Source organism: Grampus griseus, assembly GCF_964374135.1.
Source record: "Grampus griseus genome assembly, chromosome: 3".
NCBI lineage: Eukaryota > Metazoa > Chordata > Mammalia > Artiodactyla > Delphinidae > Grampus > Grampus griseus.
The window spans coordinates 45,875,248-45,899,605 of record NC_139019.1 but is presented as its reverse complement, the minus strand read 5'-3'; the positions used below and the strand labels follow the sequence as shown (position 1 = coordinate 45,899,605).

General features: G+C 37.7%; 1 protein-coding gene across 4 annotated transcripts in view; it reads left to right on the top strand.

Annotated features, from left to right (window-relative positions):
• PDE4D (phosphodiesterase 4D) overlaps positions 1-24,358 on the top strand; it is a gene marked incomplete at its 5' end in the record, with an annotated part of 1,122,552 nt that overhangs the window by 811,847 nt on the left and 286,347 nt on the right. Inside the window, one exon of one of the 4 annotated variants that reach the window (XM_082650737.1) lies at positions 23,319-23,992. The exons of the other annotated variants lie outside the window; for them this stretch is intronic. Coding sequence (XP_082506863.1) covers positions 23,928-23,992 — 65 coding nt within the window. Of the gene's footprint in view, positions 1-23,318; positions 23,993-24,358 lie in introns of those variants that run through there. 4 annotated transcript variants of the gene reach the window in all.

Here is a 24,358-nt window from a genome sequence, read left to right as displayed (position 1 = left end):
TCACATAAGTCAAGCTGATTTCTCTACTTCTCCTCTGCCCATCTGAGTATAGTTTGTTTACAAATCAGAGGCAAGATGGAAATTTACTCTGAGCTTTATGGGGTCTTAACCTGCTGAAGTATCTAATTCTTTATACACTTCCTTCTTCCCCATTTCTAACCCCAAACACACCTGCACTTGCTTGCTCTAGAACGTGATCATCTATTTGGAGGTATATTGACAAACCAACATTGTATATATTTAAGGTTACAACAAATTGGTTTGATATACGTATACATTCTGAAATGATTGCCACAGTCAAGTTAAGGTGCACTTCTGTCACCTCATAGTTACCATTTTCTTGGTGTGTGTGGTAAGATCACTTAAAATCTATTCTCTCAGCGAATGTCTATATACAATACAGCATTTTCGATGGTCACCATGCTGTACATTAGATCTCCAGAACTCATTTATCTTATAACTGAAAGTTTGTACCCTTTGACCAACATCTCCCCATGTTCCCCACTCCTCAGCCCTTGGTAACTACAGTTCTACTTTCTGCTTCTATGAGTTTGGCTTTTTTAGATTCCACGTATAAGCAAGACTACACACTATTTGTCTTTTTCTCTCTGGTTTATTTCACTTCCCATAATGCCCTCCAGGTTCATCAACATTGTCTCAAATGGTAGGATTTTCTTCTTTCTTATAGCTGAATAATATTCCCTTGTGTATATGTACCCCATTTTCTTTATCCATTCATCAGTTGATGGACACTTAGGTTGTTTCCATACCTTAGCTATTGTGATTAATGCTCCAATGAACGTGGGAGTGCGGATATATCTTCAAGATAGTGATTTCATTTCCTTTGGATATATACCCAGTATTGGGATTTCTGAGTCATATGATGGTTCTATTTTTTGAGGAACCTCCACACTGTTTTCCATAGTGGCTGTACCAATTTACATTCCCACCAACAGTACACAGAGGTTTCCTGTTCTCCAAACCCTTGCCAACACTTTTTTTTTTTTTACTTTTTGATAAACGTCATGCTAACAGGTGTGAAGTGATATCTCATTGTGGTTTTGATTTGCATTTCCCTGATGATTAGTGATGTTGAATACCTCTTTATGTACCTATTTATGTATGTCCTCTTTGGAGAAATGTCTGTTTAGGTTTTCTGCCCTATTTTTAATCAGATTATTTGGGTCCTTTCTTTTGTTTTTTGGGTTATTTTGCTATTGCGTTGCCTGTGTTCCTTATATTAAATATTTTGGATATTAATCCCTTGTCAGATATGTGGTTTGCAAATATTTTCTCTCATTCTGTAGGTTGCCTTTTCATTTTGTTGATGGTTTCCTTTGCTGTGCAGAAGCTTTTTAGTTTGATGTAGTCTCACGTATCTATTTTTGCTTTTGTTGCCTATACTCTGAATGCCATATCCAAAAAATCATTGCCAGGACCAATGTCAAGAAGATTTTTCCCTATCATCAGCTACATAAGCTATCTCTATAACATAAAAAAAAATACATTTAATGTTCAAAGAAGGAGTCCAGGTAATATCTTTTAAAAGAAATAGTTTTACAGAAACATGTGAAGAAAAAAGTTGCTTTCATAAACTTTGTGATTATGCTGGTTCCAGATCTCCAATATGTCTTTATGATTGCAACACCCTATAGCTCTGAAGCTACAAGCATTCATAATGTGGAAGTTTGGGCAATTATTTTTATTTATCTTTTGATCAAATATTTAAATGATTGTGAAAAGTCTAGAAACATTTTACCCTTCTTTGTTCTCTCATTTCTTTCTCATTCTTTCTTTCTCTCTTTCTCTCTCTTCTTAACATTTAAAACAGCTCTAAATTCATTCCTATTCCTACTCAGCAAAATGGAGATCAAAATCACACTGAAATGTCTATTCCCTGCTCCCCCCGCCCCCCCCCCCCCCCACCGCTGCCTCACCATTTCACAGTGGGCTTTCTCCTTCCTAAGCATTTATGGAGGGAAAGAGTCGAAAAGGTCCTCTACTGGCCTCAGACATCTGAAGAAGATCTGTCCTTTTTCTCTCCCCAAGTTAAAATACTTGCTCTAAATAATTGGAGATTTGGGGGCCATTCTGACACATCTGGCTTTTTAATAGTGTTGACTAATATGAGTCTATGGTGGCTCCAGGCTTGTCGTTTTTGTTTTGTTTTGTTTTGTTGTTGTTGTTTTTCTTAAGACAGGTAAACCTTGTTAAGGTTTATTGTTGATTGATTTTCAGTATCTTTAGTGTGCTCATTTTATAAAGGGATATGTCAAGTGCACACACATGTATGTGTGTTTATGTGTGTGTTGGTTCACACCATCAGAAAATATACTGATTTCAGAGTAACACTGATTTAGGTCCAGGCAAATAAATGCACATTGCCATTTCTTCTAGAAATAACATTTGCCTGGCAACATATGATTTATTCATAATGAGTGCGTAGCACACACACAAATGGTAAAGTGTGTTTTGGTTCATGTAGTAAACACTCTGAAGCTGTAAGCATTTTTTTTTTAAATTTCAATGTTTCTTATTGACCTACCCCCGTGGCATCCCACTTCATGTGTGTATGTGCCAGGGGCTGAAGAAGCCAAATGTCAAAGAAAAGCAAGGACGTAAAGAAAAACAGGAGGAACTTGAGAAAGGTTGTATTAAAGTAAAATGGTAACATTTCAGTGTTTGAGAAAGAACAAACAAACATAACAATCTCACTTTAATCCCCTTTTATTTATAATTTCCAAGTCCCAATCAAAACTCTTCTTTGGTGTCACAAAATAATGGAAGAGGCGTGTACTGGTCTAGGTTTCCCCAGAAGTAAACCTGAGACAAGAAGTACCACTAGTTTATCTAGAAAGTCCACAAAACATAAGTAAAGAAGTGAGGAAGTGAGACAGGGAATGGAAGGACACAAATGCATCATCAAGCCAGTTACCCCAGTGGGCAAGTGAAGCTGAGTCCCACTGGGCACACTCGCAAGACAGTGTGTGTGGGATACTCCTCAGAGTTACGCCATCCATGGGATGAGGAAGCTGGAGTCCTTATCCACCAACTCCCCCATCCATCACCTGTTTCTGGGGGTTATTAACAACCCACCACTCTGGTTTACTTATCCATGGGTCAAGCATGTTACCTATGGCCAGAAAAATAGCCCTTAGACAAAGACTCGCAGGTATTTAAAAAACAAAACCAAACAAGCAAACAAACAAACAAAAAACGTTCAGGTGGGGAGCTGCAGATTTTGGAGGATTCAGCTTTGAGAGGCAGGTATTCAGAGGATATAGGCGCCAATACCTGCCTCTATGTAGGTCATAGATACTGAGTTAATTTCATCTGCATGTTTATACAAGTATTTTCAATTAAGGCTTCTCTTTATTCCGTGTGTTTGGAAAATGTAAACAAAACTATTATTGTTTTTACATTAGTGTCTTGGCATTTGAATATATGACACCAGAGATGATTTAATAAATATAAAGCAAATCCATCTGATTTCTCAAGCATCAGATGTACGGCCATATATATTTACTTGAAGTTCTCTGTAGACTACCATTTGAAAGAAGAGCTTCCATAGGGTGTGATTTAAAGACATTTTTCTACAAGCTGTTTAATTAGAATGGGCTTTAAAAATACTGTATCATATCATAAACCTTCAAAACAAAATGGTTAATCGTCTTCTGAAGGCCATAGAAAATGTTTCTTAAATGTCATTCTCAAATACCACTTCTAGAGTGAAGGTAAAACAATTGTTTCCCCACCAGCTGAAATGTGGTTTCGCCAAATACAAGATGAAATAACTCCAGTGGTTAACTTAGCTTTCTCTTGATTTAGGAAGATAAACGCAACATTTTAGTTATGATTCACTCAAGGAATTTAAGAAGTTCTCTTAAATTATTTTGAGCAACAAAGCAAAAACAGAAGCCTGGAATCCCCGTGTTCGAGGGAACCTTTAAAAGTTCTACCTGCTCCTCAGGGCCTGACTGCCCATTCTCACATTTTCATTGTTTTTCTTCTACCTAAAGCTCCAATACGTCTCCTCACAGAAATCGCCTCTTCCAGCAACCCCAAGGGAGCCTATTCTATTTTTGTTAAAACGTTCTTCTTTATGTAATTCCAAGTCTCTTCATCAAGATTTCCTGGTGGAATAACACTTTACATTGCTGTAGGCATCTCCCAGGTCTTGCCCATCCTTTTTGTTTCTGTCATTCCTCCCAGAAGAATGGTCTTCTCTTTTCTACCAGCTTTCAAGACCCAATCCAGGATCCTGTTTCCTTGACATCTTCTCTGACTATCCATCCCACAAGGATTTTTTCCTTCTCTACCTTTTTATCATAACATTCCTGATCTGTGTCATTCATTCATTTGTTGATCTGCCCAATGTTTGTTGAGTGCTTCCTATGGTCCAGGCACTGTTCCAGTTACTGGAGATATAGGAGGATGTAAAGCAGGCAATTCCTGTGCTCATAGAAGTTCTATTCTAGGAGGTGAGATCCACAATGAAGAACACAACAATTTCACATATGATAAGACCTAGGAAGTGAATAAAATACAATAATGTGGTGCTTTTCATGGGTGTGTGTCTCTTACCAACCACCCCCTCTTCTTATTGTAAACTCCCTGAAGCAAATACTACCTCTTTATATTTATTTGTATTTATTATAGTGACCCCAAAATACTGACTCATCTTCATAAGTATGTGATACTATTCTAAATAGATAGTGTTTAATCATTTGGGATTTATGTGAAGTTGGATTAAGTTGGTAATGTCTTAATTAGAGTTGATGCTGCTTGGAAAAAACACATTTGACACTTGTGGAAGCCTTAACAGATGTCAGAGTGTTGGTAGGTTCCCTTACACTATGTTAACTCTGAAGCTGTCCTGGAAGTGTATGAACTAGTTTCACTTTCAACTGTCTACCCTTGACTTCCTATGAAATCAAGACAGATTTTGCTATCCCTTAGCTTTCCCCTAACTTCTGTTGACCCCTCCCCCTCCAACCCCATCAGGCCCCCACTTCTCCTTTAGAAAAATCGGAAAGGTTAAGTCACCTACTTACATTTAATTACACGCCCAACCCTGTTTTGATTTTTGTGATGAATATAAGGAACTATGAGATCCCAGTTAATGTATACATTGTATACAGTGCCTCACAATGAAATATGATGACTCCAATTAAGATGAAAAAGCTTCTATTTATCAGCACAGAATTATTCCCTTTGAATGATCATACAGCAGCTGACCCTGTCTAAGCGCATGAACTTAACCTTGTTTTTAAATTATCATACAGCAGCTGACCCTGTCTAACCTCGTGAACTTAACCTTGTTTTTGGGGTGTGTGTGTGTGTGTGTGTGTGTGTGTGTGTGTGTGTGTGTGTGTGTGTGTTTTACTGATTGCCAGTGGTACCAGATCCTGAATTAGTACTTAGCAACATCAGCATTCATAGCATAAAAGAAGTGCATGGTCCAAAGGAGTTAGGCATGACCTTTCCAAACATCAACTTACAGCTACAAAATAATGAATAATTGCAACTCCTTAAGGGGTTGTTTTGAATATTGGAAGAAAAAACATAGATAAAGAACCAAGTGTAGGGCTTCCCTGGTGGCACAGTGGTTGAGAGTCTGCCTGCCGGTGCAGGGGACGCGGGTTTGTGCCCTGGTTCGGGAGGATCCCACATGCCACGGAGTGGCTGGGCCCGTGAGCCATGGCCACTGAGCCTGCGCGTCCGGAGCCTGTGCTCTGCGGTGGGAGGGGCCACAGCAGTGCGAGGCCTGCATACCGCAAAAAAAAAAAAAAGAACCAAGTGGATAGTAAGTGTTAAACAAATACGAGTTTCCTCTACCTTCTCTGAGTTACCAAATTACTCATTCAGCTAGTCACTCAGACTTTGGTTAATGATTAGCTAAAGAGTAACTGAAGATTTTTATGTTTTTAATTGAGTCTACTAGGATTGGTTTCATGGATGGATGGAATAAGCACTTGCCGTTTCATCACAATTAATTCTCCAAAAATTTTTTGTTAAAGGCCTGAAATGTTTGAAATTAATTCCACTGGTTAAGTTATTGGTATTTACTATACCTACTCTTAAAATATAAATAACTGATATTAACTCACTGTTGCATTAGCCAGTCTACATAAAGGAGTTTCTCTGAGATTAGTAAAACGGTAAGTCAGTAAATCCTAAACGATGGTTAAAAGGAAATCTGGTAACACAGCCAGCACTCCCCACATCAAATTTATTTTGTTTGGCTTTACAGTGTTGGCCAGGCAGTATTTTATAAATTTTGAGTTAGCACCACTATTTTAAAAGGAGAGATCTCTCATATAATTCCAAATTTCTGTTTACAAGCAAAAAACGTTGGTCACGTTGGGGTATCATTCCTGGTGGATGAACCATTCTTTAGGAAAGAGTGGCTTTTTATGGACATCTGATTACCCCAATAAAAATCTTCAAATGGTTCAATGACCTTTGGTCATCGTCTTTTCATTTTCTCCAAAAGCATCCTGTTAAACTATTCCTAGTACTCCACTTTAAAGGGCACATAGAAAATGTTTCCTCTGGAGCCATAAATACTCTTGAGGCCAAATTATTATTATAATACAGCTATGATTGTTTTTTCATTCATTCCAGAATCTTAACAATTGAACAAAAAGGAGATACTATCTTCTTTAATAGTAAGAGTTAACATTGATTGAGTCTCTGACTACGTGCTGAACACTGTTCTAAGCATTTTACCTACATCATCTAATATACTTCTCCCAGTCACCTCAATTACACCCATTTTACAGTAGAACAGACTAAGGCATAGAAAGGTAAAGCCACGTGGCTCGGGTAAGGAGCCAGGTTGGGATTTATATGTTGTCACTCTGACTCGTGGTCTTCCTAACCACTGTCTGATACCACTTTCTCTGTATTGCCCAGTGTGTTAGCCTCAGTGCTTCAACTGGAGCCTTTGGGATCTATTTAAAGATGAAAAACACAGTTGTATTGTCTCATCATTTGAGAAACAGAAAGATAGGACTGCCATGTTGCAGGACTCAAAAGACACAATTCACATCATGGGTTGTGTAAATGGTACCCCCTGGAGTTGTGCAAAGTACAGTTTGCATAGACATATGCAGTGGCCCCGCTAACAGGATCCTGCCCACAAAAGGGGATTTTTACTCTTTGTTCCTTTAAAGATTTTTAGTGAGCCGCCCCCCAGACAGCTTCTACTTAGGTCTCTCCTCATGCTAGGAATCAAAGATCACCATTGTTTCCACAATTAGTTCTTTCACATAATCTAAAGACTGCCAGGCAGTTCTTTAGAGTGAATTGAAATTCTCTGTAGCCGTTTCTTCTGCTTCCGGTCATGTCAAGCAGTAGTTGAAGACATACGTTCTCAGAAATAATCTCTAAGGCGTTGGAGCCAGGTTGCTCACACGTTATTTCCCCAGGATAAGCAAGCGTGGTGTTGGCTCTTCTGTGCTGTTGCAGAGCTTGGTGTGCAATGGTGACTCACCATCCTTCCACAGAACATGTGGTAACCCTGCAGCCAGACTGTGCCCCGTGGTATGTGACTCCCATTGAGTCAGGAGAGTCGCTCAGGCATTAAAATTTGACCTCGTGGCCTACCTGCCGGTTACGAAAGGGCAAGAATTCCTCAGCATTACTGAAGCCGTATCATTTTCATTGTAGGACCTATTTAGGTAACAGCAACAGCAATGAAGAAAAAGCATTTGGTTATTGAGGCCCCTGTTGAATATCTTGTGCTATTTCAAAAGAACACATTCCATTTATCCTTAAAAAAGAGAAAGTTCATTTCAGAGGAAATATATCAATTGTACTCACGGAGCAATGGAGCAGAATAAGAGTCAGAGTTAACTCAGATATGCCTGTTTCACTGTGGGCTGAAATCTTCTCTTCTTGTTTCTAGTTTCTCTAATTGAAATGGAAACCTAACCCCATTTCAAAACACTATCCCGTGGGCCTGAATAAAAATAAAGTTGGCCTCATAAGGAGTCTCATCTGTCTTCTTGCACTATGGCGGAATGCTGGGTCCCCAGCAATTATCTTAGTGCCTAAGTCACTAGGCAGGCGTTTTTAAGGACAATTTAACCAACGATTTTGGTACAACCAGACAATAATATTACTGTTTTAGTTTGGTCACTCAAGTACCCAAACCCTGAATTCATTATCTCACAAGCACATGTGTTCAGTTATTAAAGAGAAATTCTAACCTTAAGGAGAATAGTATTTTTTCTTCCCAACTAAAGGATTAGGTCCTCCAGGGCGGCAACCACATCTTGTGCTTTTTTATCGTCCATGGGATCTAGAATGAGTAAGTCGTGAAGGCTGGATGCCTTACTTCACCTCTTAGCAAAGTAAAGTATAACTCATAAGTATCAATGTAGTGCAGGAAATAGCACACTATCTGGAAAGGTTAATAAATATGTCTCCTTGCATGAATCACTTCTTACCAGAATTCTCTTTCCTCCCAGATCCCAGCACCAGGGTTCTGTTGTCCATGGCACGTACTCTAGTCCTCAGTGTCTAGAGCCTGTGAACTCTTTATGGGCCTTTGAAAATATTTGAGAACTGAAAAGTAAAGTAATTGACTCCAAAATACAAAAAGAAAACTGCAAAATCCTGATTGAAGTTTAATTAAATGTTCAAAAGTGTAGCATTATGTCAACTTCGATAATTACTAAGTATTCATAAAAAGTTTATTATATTTGGAAAAAAAAACTTGTGGGCTGAGGTTTTTTTTCATTTCACAAGAATTCTAAAGTGTGTTGGATGATTGCAGAGAAAGCAGGGTTAGTCGTTAGCTAAATGAGTTTAGTAGCAAATAATTTCAAAAGCAAAATTATAAAGATCCTTTCTAGATTTTCATAACAAAAATATTGTATAATGTGGGAAGTGGATCCATTTTAATGTACTGGATGTGATGTGTAGTAGGGATTAAACTACTGTCCATTTGCAGGATTATTTTTTAAATAACTTATTTTTTTATTTATTACTTTTTAAAAAATAAAACCAAGCTGTCATTGTCATTTGGAGTTCCTATAAGGTAACTCTTAAGAAAAAGGTTAACTATCTGCAGAGAAGTCTGAATGTTAACTGGGGACTAACTTAGTCCTGGGGGAAACTAACTCACGGAAGGACTGTCAGCTGAATGAAGGCTTAAATTTCATGGACTTGGAGGGAGAGCCTTTTCACATTCTCTTCCCATATGGAGTAAGAATCTGCTCTGAAAGTGGAGAGTATTTTGCATTATCTCTTCTAGCTCCTTTGCTTTCGACTTTCCATAAAGCAACTTCTGCGAATTACCATCTTTAAGACTCAACTTTTTTGCAAAATTGTCAAAGTACTCTCTTTAAGAACACAGAGAACACACTAAAGTAGTTCCTCTGAAAATCACAGTTCTCTGCTGTGTACAGCTATTTTTTTAGAGTTCACTGCCTGCCTGGAATGAACAGGCTGTCTTTCTCCCCAGAAGAGCACAGGCTGATACACAAGGTCAAGTTAAACAGTATCTAAGTCTGCTTTCCTATCCCTTATACAGGAATTATCTGTTCTAAAAGCAAAATTTAACTGTAAATATTAATATACATATAGAAATTGTTCTTGAGTTCAAAAGGAAAATTAGTCTTCATTTTGAAAAAGAATCAACATAATAAAATAAAAGTGTGTATTTTTTTTTCCAAAAGTGATTGTTGACTACTACATTTTTATATCTGGTATCTAAAATACTTGAAATATTTGTAAGTTTTAATTCCTAGAATGAAAATAATGGTTAATTTCTAATGATTTTGATGTTGTGTCCACAAAAATAACTGTGACCAGTAGTGAAAGTTTATCCATCCCATCATCTTTATCTTAGGATTGCTTTAAAAAGTTAAAAAATAAAAAACTCTCCTGCTGAGATGCTATTAGCAATGCTATTTGTTTAGTTCTTGAGGTCTAAGTCCTACCCTAAGGCCTTGAGAATGCCTCTTAGGCTCCTCCAGACCTCAAGGCTCCTTTCCTCCTCAACCGTTTGAGGAGGAAACTATAGTACTTAGCTCATGAGTTTGTTTGTGTGTTTTCTTTTCTTATTTTTTAAATTTATTTTATTCAAGTATAGTTGATTCACAATGTCATGTTAAATCCTGCTGTCCAGCAAAATGATTCAGTTATACATATATATTCTTTTTCATATTCTTTTCCATTATGGTTTATCTCAGGATGTTGAATATATCAAGTTCCCTGTGCTGTAGAGTAGGACCTTGTCGTTTATATGAGTTTATTTTAAATATTAATGAGATGACATGTGTGAGCACCTTACCCGGTGCCTGGCACATGGTGAGCCTGAGTTCTAGCCACTTCTTGCACTCAACTCTCTGGGGAAGCACTCTCTGGACTTCAGTTCCCTCACCTGATAAATGGGTACGTAAAGGCTTCACGTGGCTGATGTAGAAGTTAAGTGTGTTAATAACATCAAACATTCAGTGACTCCAAACAGGTTCTTCGAGCTCTGGCCAGAGCAGACTTCCCGTCCAGAGGCACGGCTCTCTCATTCACAGGCCGATGGGTGGTTGGCTTTGGGAGATTTTGTGGGTCTCCACAAGCACCCTCTCATTTTCCTTTCAATATGTGGTAAAACTCTTCCCGGAAAAGTCATTTCTTTGAATTGAGCTTGAAAATATCCCTGTTAGAATTGAAGTAGTTTATCTGGATTTATAGCACATGACATAATAGCTTCTCCTAAACACTTAAGAAAGAATCTTTTCCTCCTTAAAAATGATGCTGGGGTCAACTCACTGACTGCCCAAGCCTTCTCCCAGTGTGTTTCTTACCCAGTTCCTTTTTCTTTGGGAAAAAATTTTTACTGTAAGGATGTGGGAACTCTGTTTCGGCAAAGAAGGTCAAAAGTAGCTTTCAGAGATAGAGGGTTATGAAAAAGAATTCAGGCAAGATCAATTTTTGAATTCTAATTCCAGCCATGAAGCAAATGCCACAAAAGGGCACAGGAAGAAAATCTGTAAAATGCTTATCTGCCATGGTTAACCAAAAATGTACTCTGTTGTTAAGCTGACACCCTGTGAGCCAGATATTGTGCTAGGTACTGGGAATACAGAGATGAATAAACCGCATTCCTGCTTTCAAGGGGCTCACAACGTTGTGGGAAAGCCCACATGTCTGTTTAGGGCCAGACACTGGGGATACAGAGATGGGAAGCCACGATCCCTTTCCCTTCACCAGATAAGGAGAGGATCACACTGTGTTCGTAAGCACTCCGGTTGGAATTAGCACCGGAATCTGGAATTTGCTCAGCCCAGGGCAGACTGAAAAGCAGTGGGACTAGAGGAGCTGACCCCTGAGTTAATTCCTGACCAAAAAAAAAAAAAAAAAAAAGAGAGAACAAGAGAGGTAAAAGGGAAGAACAATAATGCTGCCAGAGAAGCCTGTGCAAAGATCTGAAAGTGGAAGAGAAGGAAACCTTGCAGGTGGGCAACATGTTGTCTCCTTCCATCCCAGAACAACCCTGGGAAGAAGATAAGTGTGTTATCTCATAGAAGAAAAGTGGAATCTTAGGAGATTAAGTTGTTTTCAAAGATCCCAGTCAAAATCAGTTGGTTGAACAGTAGCTGTGGAACTCTGCTGTCCCTATAATTGCTATTTCATACTGCTGAGCATTGTAAATACATTACAAAGAAGTAAAACATATACATATATAATAGTAGTAATCAAAATTAACCCAAGATATTCACCAAATTGAATGAAGCCAAGGAGACTGAACTTCTGAGCTTGTCTTGGAGTTAGCTGGCCTTTACTGCTGCTTGTGTTAGTTCTTGAAGGGTGATGGGGGAGAAGGTGAAAGGCCCACAAGGCAGGGGAAATGGCATGGGAAGATTTGGGGCAAGGCGTGTACCATGTGTATGGCTGTCATCATAGGAGAAGGCTGTAATTGATTCGGTAGGGAAGAGGAGGCTATTGAAGGTTTTTAAGCAGGGAATTTAACATTTTAAGTTTTGTCTTTGAAAGATAACCCAAAAACAATATAGAGACTAAACCTTAGATGTGTAAGATGGGAGGCAAGAGAACTATTCACAGTCTATTATGTAAAGGGAGTCAGGGGATCAGGGTCAAAACTAAGATGGAAACATAAAACAATGATTTTATCTTTTTTAAAATTTTTTTATTGAAGTATAGTTGATTCACAATGTTTTAGTTTCAGGTGTTCAGCAAAGTGATTCAGTTTTATGTGTGTGTATATATATATTCTTTTCCCTTATAGGTTATTACAAAATATTGAAAAATATTGAGTAGAGTCCCCTGTGCTCTACAGTAGGTCCTTGTTGGGTATCTACTTTATATACAGTATTTGTGTATCCATTAATCCCAAACTGAATTCATCCCTCCACCACCCACCCCTTCCCCTTTGGTAACCATAAGTTTGTTTTCTATGTCTGTGGGTCTATTTCTGTTTTGTAAATAAGTTCATTTGTATCATTTTTTTAGATTCCACATATAGGCAATATCATATGATAAAATGATTTTAAATCAAAGTATTATAATAGTAACATCATACACTTTAAAGTTTTAAAACTGCTCTCCCTCATATTTATTGAATTCTCTTTTAAAACTTATTTTTAAGAGAAGATATCATATATCGAGCCCTCACTATATGCCAAACACTTTTGGCAAGATTTTATGTGTCTCATTTAATCCTCACAAACCCTATTTTATCTCCATTTTATAGCCTAGGAATCAGGCTTAGAGAAGGTTAAGTACCTTGTTCAAGGTCAAACAACTAGTCACTAGTGGTGTTTGGATTTGCACCCAGGCAATCTGACCTCAAAGGCTACTTTTTAACCCTCTTTAATTAACAGACATTGTCTCAAAAAGCAGACTTTTTACATTAAATAGAACTTATTTGTAATTGTGGTCAAGGGGAAATTACTTGAGTTGCCTGGATTATTTTACCATTACTTTTAACATGGGCAAGGAAAAATGTTATCAAACAAATGTAAATTAAATGAGTCCACTGAAACTTTGCTTTCTAGTAAATCAATTTCCTTCATTATCTATTGCATCAGGTGTTAAATTATCATTAAAGGACATTCTATGTGCATTTATTTTTGACACATTTTTTTCCAAATCCTATTTTAATGAAAACCTCCAGTTGTCTCACAATGTTAGAAACAAGGGCTTCAGTTGGCAATGTGATTTTTCCAGTTGTATGATGTCTTTCAAAAAATCTTTTAAAAATTATTTTTATTAATTTAATTCAATTTTAGAATATAGCATTGTCCCTTGAGATAGGTAAATAGCATTAGGAACCACTTGATTAAACATAGGGTCTGGTATGAATCTGAAAGCAGAACTAAAGATATAATATGACCTATAATTTGGATACATGCTGATAACATTTATGTGCATTTAAACAAAGTACCAGCTAAAGAGATGATTTAAAGGAAAAACAGACATTGGTCAAGGCAATATTTTTGCTCTTGACTGTGTCTATGTAACAGCAAGCAACACTTTATAAAATAGAGTCAGTGATGAATAAAGCAAGTACATTGATTTCTCAAGGTGAGAATCCATGTCTTAAACCTTTTATTTCTTTTTTTTTTTTTTTTTTTTTTTGTGGTGTGTGGGCCTCTCACTGTTGTGGCCTCTCCCATTTCGGAGCACAGGCTCCAGATGCGCAGGCTCAGCGGCCATGGCTCACGGGCCCAGCCGCTCCGTGGCATGTGGGATCTTCCCGGACCAGGGCACGAACCCGTGTCCCCTGCATTGGCAGGCGGACTTTCAATCACTGCGCCACCAGGGAAGCCCTTAAACCTTTTATTTCTAATGCTTTGCTTTGCTCTTTAAGAACGAGACATCTAGAACAAGACTGGCTATCAGTTCCTGAATGTACCATTAAAATTTAATCTTTTTGATTCCACTTACATCAGTACTTAAATTCATGGAGACAGAAAGCAGAATGGTGGTTGTCTGGGTTCAGGAGGAGAGGGGAATGGGTGTTATTGTTTAACGGGTATTACATCGTTACACTTTGAGAAAATGAAAAAGTTCGGAGACGGATGTTGGTGATGGTTGCCCAACAATGTGAATGTACTTAATGCCATTGAGTTGTACACTAAAAAGGATTAAAGTGGTAAATTTCATGTTATGTCTGTTTTACCACAGAAAAAAAATAAACTTAATCTTGACGTTTGCTTATAGAGGGTCCAAATATAATTAGCCGTTTGATAAAGAGAATAGCTAATTCCTTCATTTTAAAGTAAAATCTATAGATTGCTAGCTTCAAAATGGTGGACAGACGACCTCCCTACCCCACTTTTCTCTAAAAACATCACCCAAATCAATAACATGAGTGAACTCTGAAAATAGGGATCGTACAGAGGTGTGTATAGTGTACACCCATCCACAAGCCCTCACTCTCAGTATAGTCAGCGTACACTCCCCTTGGAAGACAGAGATTCTGGAATAACAGGCAGAGAGAGCAGCAGGAATAGCTGTGCAAACAGGAGGATGAAACAGAACTCTGCAAATTGATCAGGAAGACCTCCACTTCCCTTCTGTTGCCCACATCGGAACGCTAGCAGGCAGATTTACACCCGTCCCTAGAAAACGCAAACTACCTCAGAGGAAACAGTCTTACAGTGACATTTAGGGTGGTCACATAAAATACCTGCTGGGCACTGACCACACTATAGCCACCCCTGCAGTGCACAAGCCCTACCCAGGCACCCACAGCCAGCATCATCCTTCTAGGCCTCAGCTTCATCTATGAACCAGAGTCAGGGATCCAGGCAGGAGTTTGAGGATCCTACTCTCACCACTGTCTGATGAGCTATTTGAATGCATCTCTTTAATACCATTTAAATATTTCATTAAAATGAGGTTACATTTACAAAGATACATGTAATTTGAGAATTAAGAGGACCATGAAGAGTGAAAAAAGGAGAAGCAGGGGTTAGAATATAAAGGAAATACAATAGCACTTATGAAACTTTAAACAACTTACTTGATCCATGCCATGTGGGTTTTGGTTTTTTTTGATCCAGTATTTTGAATTAGTGCAAAGTTCTCAAAGCCAATTATAAAGTGCATATCCTGTCCACATTACTGATCCCAGGCAAAAATGTTGATACTAGTTTTAAAAACTAGTTTTCTGCACCTTTTAACTGACAATATAATTTGTTGACAAATGTTGAAATCTATACCTTATCAGAAGTCTCACATATTGTTACCTTTTAAAATGATCATTTGTTAGCCAGTATTACTTAATGAGGCAATCAAAATGCCATGTGTTGTGTAGGTAACAGCAAACCACCCTTACCCATGCTAGGAGTAAGACTAAAGACCTTATCCCCTTTACAGCTAACAGGCTCGTGATCTTGTCATATATATCCTCATTATGAATCTAAAAATTAGAAAAAGGACAGTGAACTTAGATTGTTTAATCCTGGATATATTGAAAATCTAGAATTTATTGGCTGTTAAATATGTCCATTGTTATGCCAGTAACATGCACACATACACCATTTACAATGGATATTTATTCATTGCTGCTGTCCAGCTGAAGAGAATGGATGTCTTAAAAACAATTCCCCAAAACATAATAGCAACTTTTAATCTCCCTCTCTTCTCCCTCACCAACCCACTCCCCTTTCTCATAAGCAAACACACACACGCGTGTGTGCGCGCACGCACGCACGCACACACAGCAGATACATCTGGATCCAATTACTTTTTCTACTGCCAGTGATATGACTTTGAACAAATCACTAGCTTTCTTTATTCATAAAATTATCACCCCTAATTTGCAGGGTGGCTGTGATGAATAAATAAGAAAGTATGTAATGTACTTATTAGGTAATTAGTAAATAATAGTAATTATTATTTTTTTAATTTATGACAGCTTTATTGTTTTAAATTAATTTTTCAATGCAGAGTCAATCTCTAATCAGTGTAGAATCATTTAGTTTTTCCATTTGTTTTGTCAATTTTGTTGGTTGTGTTTTTCAAGGAATTTTTCCATGCTGCTTAAATTTTCAAATTTATTGGCATAAAGCTGTTCGTAATACATTTTCATTAATTTTTTATGTCTATAGAACTGACACTGATAATTTGTGTTTTCTCAGATCAGTTCTTTATCAGCATTACTAGGTGTTCGTCAATTTATTATTCTTTACAAGGAACCAGCTTTCGGCTTCGATGATTTTCTTTTTTATGTCATTGTTTTATACTCTTATCTTTATTTTTTATTTTATTTTTCTTTTATTCTACTGTTAAAGTATAATTAGCTGTTATCTTTCTAGCTTTTTGATATTATACTTTATAAAATGTTGTCAATCTTTCTTTTCTTTTTACCCCCCAGCTTTATTGAGGTATAATTGGCAAATAAAATTATGTGTATTTAAAGTGTACAACATGATGATTTAATATTTGTATATATTGTGAAATGATTACCACAATCAGGTTAATGAACACTTCTATCACCTTACATAGTTACCATTTTTTATGGTGATAATACTTAAGACCTACTCTCTTAGAAAACTGCAAGTTTACAATACAGTATTAACTATAGTCACTGTGTGGTATGTTAGATTCACTGAACTTATTCTTCTCATAACTGAAGGTTTGTACACTTTGACCAGTATCTCTCCATTCTCCCCTCACCCATATTACCATTCTACACTCTGTTTCTATGATTTTGACTTTTTTTTTTTCTTTTAGATTCCACATATAAGTGAGATCATACAGTATTTGTCTTTCTCTGGCTTATTCACTTAGCATAAGGTCCTCTGGGTTCATCCATGTTGTCACAGATGGCAGGATTTCCTTCTTTCCCGTGGCTGATTAATATTGCATTTTACATATCTATAAATATATATACACACACTACATATATATGCTATATATACTATATGATCTATGATATATATATCATATAATCTTTACTCATCCATTGGGGGACACTTAAGTTGCTTCCAAATCTTGGCTGTTGTGAATACTGCTGCAATGAACATGGAAGTGCAGATATCTCCTTGAGAAACTGGTTTCTTTCCTTTGGATAAATACCTAGAAGTGGAATTGCTGGATCACATGGTAGTTCTATTTTTGATTTTTTTTGAGGAACTCCATTCTGTTTTTTATAATGGCTGCACCAATTTACATTCCTACCAAGAGTGTACAAGGGTCCCCTTTCCTTCACATCTTTACTAGCATTTGTTATTGCTTGTCTTTTTGATTAAAAAAGTCTTAATAGGTGTGTGAGGTGCTATGTTATTGTGGTTTTGATTTGCAATTCCCTGATGATTAATTATGTTGAACATCTTTTTATGTACCTATTAGCCATTTGTATGTCTGCTCAGGTCCTTTGCCCATTTATTAATCATATTATTTGGGTTCTTTTGCTATTGAGTTGTATGAGTTTCATATGTATTTAAAATATTAACACTTTATCAGATATGTGGTTTGCAAATATCTTCTCCCATTTCATAGGTTACATTTTCACTTTTATGATATTGTGATTTATAAGAAATATATATTTGGTCATTCAGCTGACCAAAATCTCTTTCTAATATATATTAGGTCTTTTTCCACTCGTTCCTGGTTCATACCTCTTAAAACCGCTGGAATTTCCTGTGGTAAGGGCCATAAAGGTGTCTTTTGTTTTGTTAATGAGGTAACTTAAGGAAGAGGACTGGTTGGTAGGGGAACCCACCAATCCTTTAGAGGGTTGGAACTTTCAGTTTCACCCAGACCTCTGGGAAGGAGAGGGGCTAGAGGTTGAATCAATCCTCAAAGACCAGCGATTTAATTAGTCTTACCTGTAACAAAGAAGCCTCCATAAAAATGGAAAGAATGGGGTTCAGAGAGCTTCTGGATTGGTGAATATGGGGAGATGAGGGCCAAGTGGTGCTCTAGAAGAAAGAGTGTGGAAGCTTTGTTTCCTGTCCCCGTACCATGTATGCATCTTTTCCATTTGCCTGTTCCTGAGTTATATCCTTTTATAATAAACCAGTAATCTAGTGAGTAAATGAGTTTCCTAAACTCTTGTTAGCAGCTCTAGCAAATTAATCAGATCCAAGGAGGGGGTCATGGGAACCTCTGATTTATAACCAGTTTTTCAGAAGCGCAAGTAACAACCTGCGCTTGCAACTGACATCTGTAGAGAGCAGGAGGCTGTCTTGTGGGACTGAGCACTTAACCTGTGGAATCTGATATTATCTCCAGGTGGATGGTGTCAGTATTGAGTTGAATTCTCAGACACCCTGCTGGTGTCAGAGAATTGCTTGTTGGTATGGGAAAGCCTTCCCCACACTCACACACTTTACAATTGGGTGCAGAACCCAAAAGAATTTCGTTGATGATTTCATTTGCTGTGCAGAAGCATTTTAGCTTGATGTAAAGATTCAATGCAATACCTATAAAAACTCCAATGGCATTTTTCACATAAATAAAAAAGACAATTCTACCATTCACATGGAACTACAAAAGACCATTAATAGCCGAAACAATTTTGAAACAGAAGGACAAAGCTGGAGGCATCACATTTCCTGATTTCAGGCTATACTGCAAAGCTATAGTAATCAAAACAGTATGATACTGACATAAAAACAGACCCACAGATCAATGGAACAGAATAGAGAGCCCAGAAATTTACCCATGCATTTTTGGTCAATTAATTTTTAATAAAGGAGCCAAGGACATACATTGGGGAAAGGATAATCTCTTCAATAAATGGTGTTGGGAAAACTGGATAACCACATGCAAAAGAATGAAACTGGACCCCTATCTTACACCATTCACAAAACTTTACTTGAAATAGATTAAAGACTTAAATAGAAGACCTGAAACTGTAAAATTCCTAGAAGAAAATAGGGAAAAACTCCTTGACATTGGTCTTGGCAATGATTTTTTAGATAGGACACCAAAAGCACAGGCAACAAAAGCAAAATAAAACAAGTGGGATTACATCAAATCATGATAATCATTGTTCTAACCTGACATTTTACAAAAGAGGTAGGAAACCTGAAGGTCAGAAGCCTTCAAAATGTAATACTTTGAGCTTTTCCTCAGAGTTAAGGAATTTAGCTCCAAAGACATTTATGCTTATAGAAAAGTCCTTGAATCCAAATGTATACTTAGTGAGTGTAGTAAGATAATAGAAACAGCTCAAAATCTGCTCCAGATTCCCCTCCAGATAAAGGAAATACCACATTATTCCTCAATAAGGAGGAAGTGGTGCAAGATTTCAAAATGTCTTGTTTTTTATAATATTAGAGTACAGTGTAGAATGCCAGGAAACTGTAATCAAAAACAAAAAACAAAACCCTGCAGATCCATGGTCATTTTTTCCTAAAAAGTTAGTTGACATATATACAGTCCTGAATTTAAGCACATTTAACAGGCCTGCATATATTGTTAGATCATAGCATGGTTCTCAAAAATCTGCTCATGACAGATCTGTTGTAATCTGAAAATAAGAGTTTACTCAGAGAAGATTTGAAAGTGGGCAGAGTATTTCAAAGTAATAATATCTGAAAAAACTTGGATTGTATAGTAAAATCATTTCTTAACCGTTCATTCAGTTGGTTTCAGTTACTGTTTTATGTTTAACTCTTGGCTTTTGGTAAACGTCCTTAGTCCCATAAGTCATGCTCACCATTGAATAAGAGAAGGGGAATCATGTTTAGGGTGCACCCAGTCTAGTTGCATGCAACTAACTGGTGCTTTCCACAGGAGTGTTGCCCATATTGCCTTGTGACACCAATTAGTATGAGAGAGATTTTCAGTGATAGTTGGACTTTTTTTTTTTCTATTAATACTTATATTGGGGGGAAAATGTAATCAGCATATCAAACCCATTTATCAAATAAAGTTATCATTTAAATTTATGTTAAGTTAAAAAAAGTGAGTCAATGAAGAAAAATATCTAGTGAGTAAAGGTATAGATGCCAGTATGGCAGACTTGTAGAGGTTGTGTCCAGATGCCTGAAGTTTAGGAAACATCATACTGCACAGTGGTTTGATTCAACCAAATGTATACGGTTGGATGACCTCAGTGAACATAAACATTTGTAGTACAGTCCTTTGAAATGTTGTGACAATAGTCAAACAGAGGTTTATACAACACTATACAATTTAGTGCATCGGGGAAATGCTAGAAATCATAGCAGCTTCTAGATTAAATGTATGCTCTTCAAAGCCATCCAGACAAGTGCCTCATGGTTCCTAAAGTCCACTCTCCTCAGATTCAGGCATCCACGTTAGCCATCTTATACACTATCATATATTTGTATACTAACAGGAATGTTTGGCATTGGGAGCAGAGCTATATCCCTCCATTCTGAGAAGCTTTTCAGAGGAAAATTATGTGATAGTCAACATATAAAACATTATTTAAGAAATTTCCCTGTGACTCCAATAAAGATGTAAAAAAAAAAAAAGAAATTTCCCTGTGAAAAAATTGCCTTAGGATGGAGAAAACACTGTAATATTCAGCAAGTATTATTAGGGTTTCTGAAAATTATTATTATTTTGTCACTACCTTTTTTAGCACTTTTTAAATATTTATTAAATTTAATTAATTAATTCATTAATTTTGGCTGTGTCAGGTCTTAGTTGCCGCATGCAGGATCTTCGTTGAGGCATGTGGGCTCTTTTGTTGTGGTACTTGGGTTCTTCGTTGCAGCATACAGGCTTCTCTCTAGTTGTGGCGGCAGAGCGCGTGGTTTCTGTAGTTTGTGGCACATGGGCTCTCTAGTTGAGCGCAGGCACAGTAGTTGTGGCACGCGAGCTTATTTGCCCCTTGGCATGTGGGATCTTAGTTCCCCAACCAGGGATCGAACCCACGTCTCCTGCATTGGAAGGCAGATTCTTTACCACTGGACCACCAGGGAAGTCCCCTGTCACTACCTTAAATGTTAGGGGTAAGAGCAAAAGTAAAAATTTCAATCTCTGTGGCCTGGTACTATTGTGTATCTGTCTTTTCCTGTAATGGCCACCTTGAAGTAGGGATCCAGGAAGCTTTGAATCTTCTGGTTAGTCTCATATGTTGTCAGATTACCCGCTATTTAAACTCAGTTTCTTTGGGCACAGGAATGATATATTAGTCATTAAGGGACTGTTACACAATGTTTAGGAGATACCCAACAAGTGGGCTAGGATTTTCAGAGATAGATTCTTGGAATACGTGTAACATTGAGCAGCACACAGGACAGCACTAACCTAAAGAGGTTAAAGATGTGTTTGTGACAGGGAAGGGAGTGCCGGTGAGCTAAGTAATCTCACTGGGACAGAGAGCCTTCTGGTGGATGGTGGGGCACAGGACTGACTATTTCAGGAGAGTTTAACACACAACATTCAGACATTACATTTTGTGATCACTGTCATTTTCTTTCTGAAATGACAGTTAGAAGATATTTGCTGGACCTTGCATGATAGAGAACAGTGCTTCAAATAAGTAATAGTAGTTGGTTACTTTTACTCAGTCTGGGTTTTTTTTTCCCCCACATTAAAATTCCAAGAAAAAAAGATAAACCTCTTTTTGTAAGCCCCCTGAGTAGTTCCCTCAGCTTTCTTTTGAATTTCTGAAAAGATGTGATTGGTTAACCTGCCTTAAAGTGGCAGCAACATGTTAAACACGGAACAGAGCCAAGAATCCATGAAGGCCCCTGAATAGTCATAGGAAAACTGAAAAGCTTAAGGAGATAACTATATGTCAAGCAATTTATTGGTATTTACCTGAAGAGGCCTGAGGGTCACTCAGAGGAGACTAAATAATAAATGCACCTTGAAGTGTGACCAGGGGAGGAGCTGAAGTGTTTGTTGTAATGAGCAGCCAGAGGTCTGGCGGGATGCCTTACTACATTAATTTTCCAAGTCCTTTGGGTGGGTCACAATTGCGCTAAAACATCCTGCCTGCAAATGCTAAATAAATACCAAGTTCACGTCAGACTAGAGAACCAACGTACTAACTAATGTCATTTAAGAAATCAGAATGCTTAAATTATTTTTCACTTGATAGTTCACATCCAAAATAACTGAAGTTGGCACACCCAGAGAAATATATATCCTCGGTGCAAATGTTTAGAGGGATGGGGAGGGAGGTCAAATCCTCTTCTCTTAGAAACAATTTGAATTGTTTTGTTTGTTTGTTTTTTGTGTGTTTTTAAAATTTTTATTGGAGTATAGCTGATTTGCAGTGTCATGCTAGTTTCAGGTGTACGGCAAAGTGATTCAGTTATACATATACATATTTAGTCTTTTTCAGATTCTTATCCCATATAAATTATTACAGAATATTGAGCAGAGTTCCCTGTGCTCTACAGTAGGTCCTTGTTGGTTATCTATTTATATACAGTAGTGTGTATATGTTAATCCCAAGCTCCTAATTTATCCCTCTCCCCAACGTTTCCCCTTTGGTAACCATAAGTTTGTTTTCAAAATGGGTAGGTTTAATTATGTTTACTATAATAGAAAAGTTTTTATTTCAAATGTAGGAGGTGGGGCAGGGATTAGTCTTCACAATAAGAGATGTTGAGGTGATATGATATAAGCTTCATTCCTTACTGAAGGACTGTTAGGAATTTGCAAACCCAGAGTCTTGGTATATATAAATCAATGAAATTTGCATATGATTTTCAAAATGAAATAAGGTTTAGAAAACATTGTGCAAGAAAACAGCCTCAGTACATGTAGCCACTTGTCCAGCAGAAATTCATTAGATTTTTCAGTTTAAACATCACAGCGTGACCTGATGCAACGTTGCCTGCTACATTCTGTTGGATTTTTAAGAGGCAGTTTGTGTCTCTACAACCAAACCCAAAGCGTGACATTTCATTAAATGGGCTCAAAATGAACAGCTGCTAAGTTCCCCAAGTCCTCTCAACTTTGCTTTTGACTAGAAATTTTAGTTTTCAGTGCCAGACTTTGAGAAAATGATTTTTTTTTTTTTTTTTTTTTTTGAGGGAGGATAAACAAGTCTGTGGAAAAGGGGTGTGTTCCTTACGAAGGTGCTCAGGGAATCTTACCCTGAATAACACAGACACCTCATTTCCCAGACGAGGAAATGGATTTATAAATTTTGAGATGTCTTCTGCCTGCTTGGCTGGTTTACACTTCAGGTCTCTGGTGCTGATCTGAAGCGAAGCTTTATAAGTTTCAGCAATTGACGAGGCTGGCTGGGCGCCAGGTCTTTTTTTTTCCCCCTCTCACTTCCCTGCGATGTTTTGAACTGCCTTCCTACAGACGTCATACAGCCCTTGAGGAATAGTTTCTGCCTGGTGAGATTGAATGATAGTTCTCATTCACAAAGGCTTGGAGTCAGATTCTAAGCAGGGGACACAACGGAAATTACGTTCACAGGTACAGCAGCGAGCCCAGCTCAAGTGTGGAGAGCTTTGTTCCCTCCATGACTTATTGGCTCCCCCCGGAGAAGAGTGTTTTCCTGTGGTCGCCCTGAAATGGAACTTCACTGACAGCTCTGTGGTGTTACTGTACCTCGCGGTCATTTTCGTTTCCTTTCTCTCTACCTGAGCACTTTTAGAGTGTCAGAAATCTTTAAACCTTTTATTGAGGAATTGTAAAAAGGATGCGATCAAGTGGCTCTTTCACTGTGTTGGTTGCCCTTGTGACCAGATGAAGAATAGATTCAAAATCCAGTTCCTCCCTTGGCAATGCAAAACAGAAAACAAACTGTCACTTAAGAACAGCCCGGTGCTGGCGTAAATTCGGTATGAAAGAGGAAAAAGCTCCTATGTCTTAGAAGCCTCCCTCAGTTCTGGACTGGAGGCAGGAGTTGGACTCCGGGAAATTTGGATTTCTTCAAACAACCTCCTTTGGAAATGGAGTATATTTCAAGCCATCTTTTTCAAAATACAGCTGAAATGTATTAATCAGAATACTTGAAGATTTTTTCTTTTTTTTTTTCCTCCAAAATGAGCATTATTATGAAGCCAAGATCCCGGTCTACAAGTTCCCTGAGGACTTCGGAGGGAGTGTGGTAACGTGCTTTTCTCTCCTGCTTCTCCCCTTCTTTCCTTTTAAGATTGACGTAATAGTGGAGTATTTAGTAATTGCTGACTCGGAGCTTCAAGAGTTAAGTGTGGTGTTAAGGCTTTGTAAGAAAGAGCACACTGTTGGTGACACTTTCATTCTCTATTTTGTGCCTGATTTTGTCTGTTTTAAAAACAGTGGCGCTCACACTTTTTTTTTTTAACTCCACGTGGACCATAGCAATTCATCTGGTGACAATTTTTAGAAGAGGAAGGAAACTCGCAAAAAACGTTGGGAGTTTAGAAAATGAAAACTTGTCGTTTTTCACTGCCTGATCAGGCTGTGTGTTTTCTTATCTTTCTTGCCTGATGCA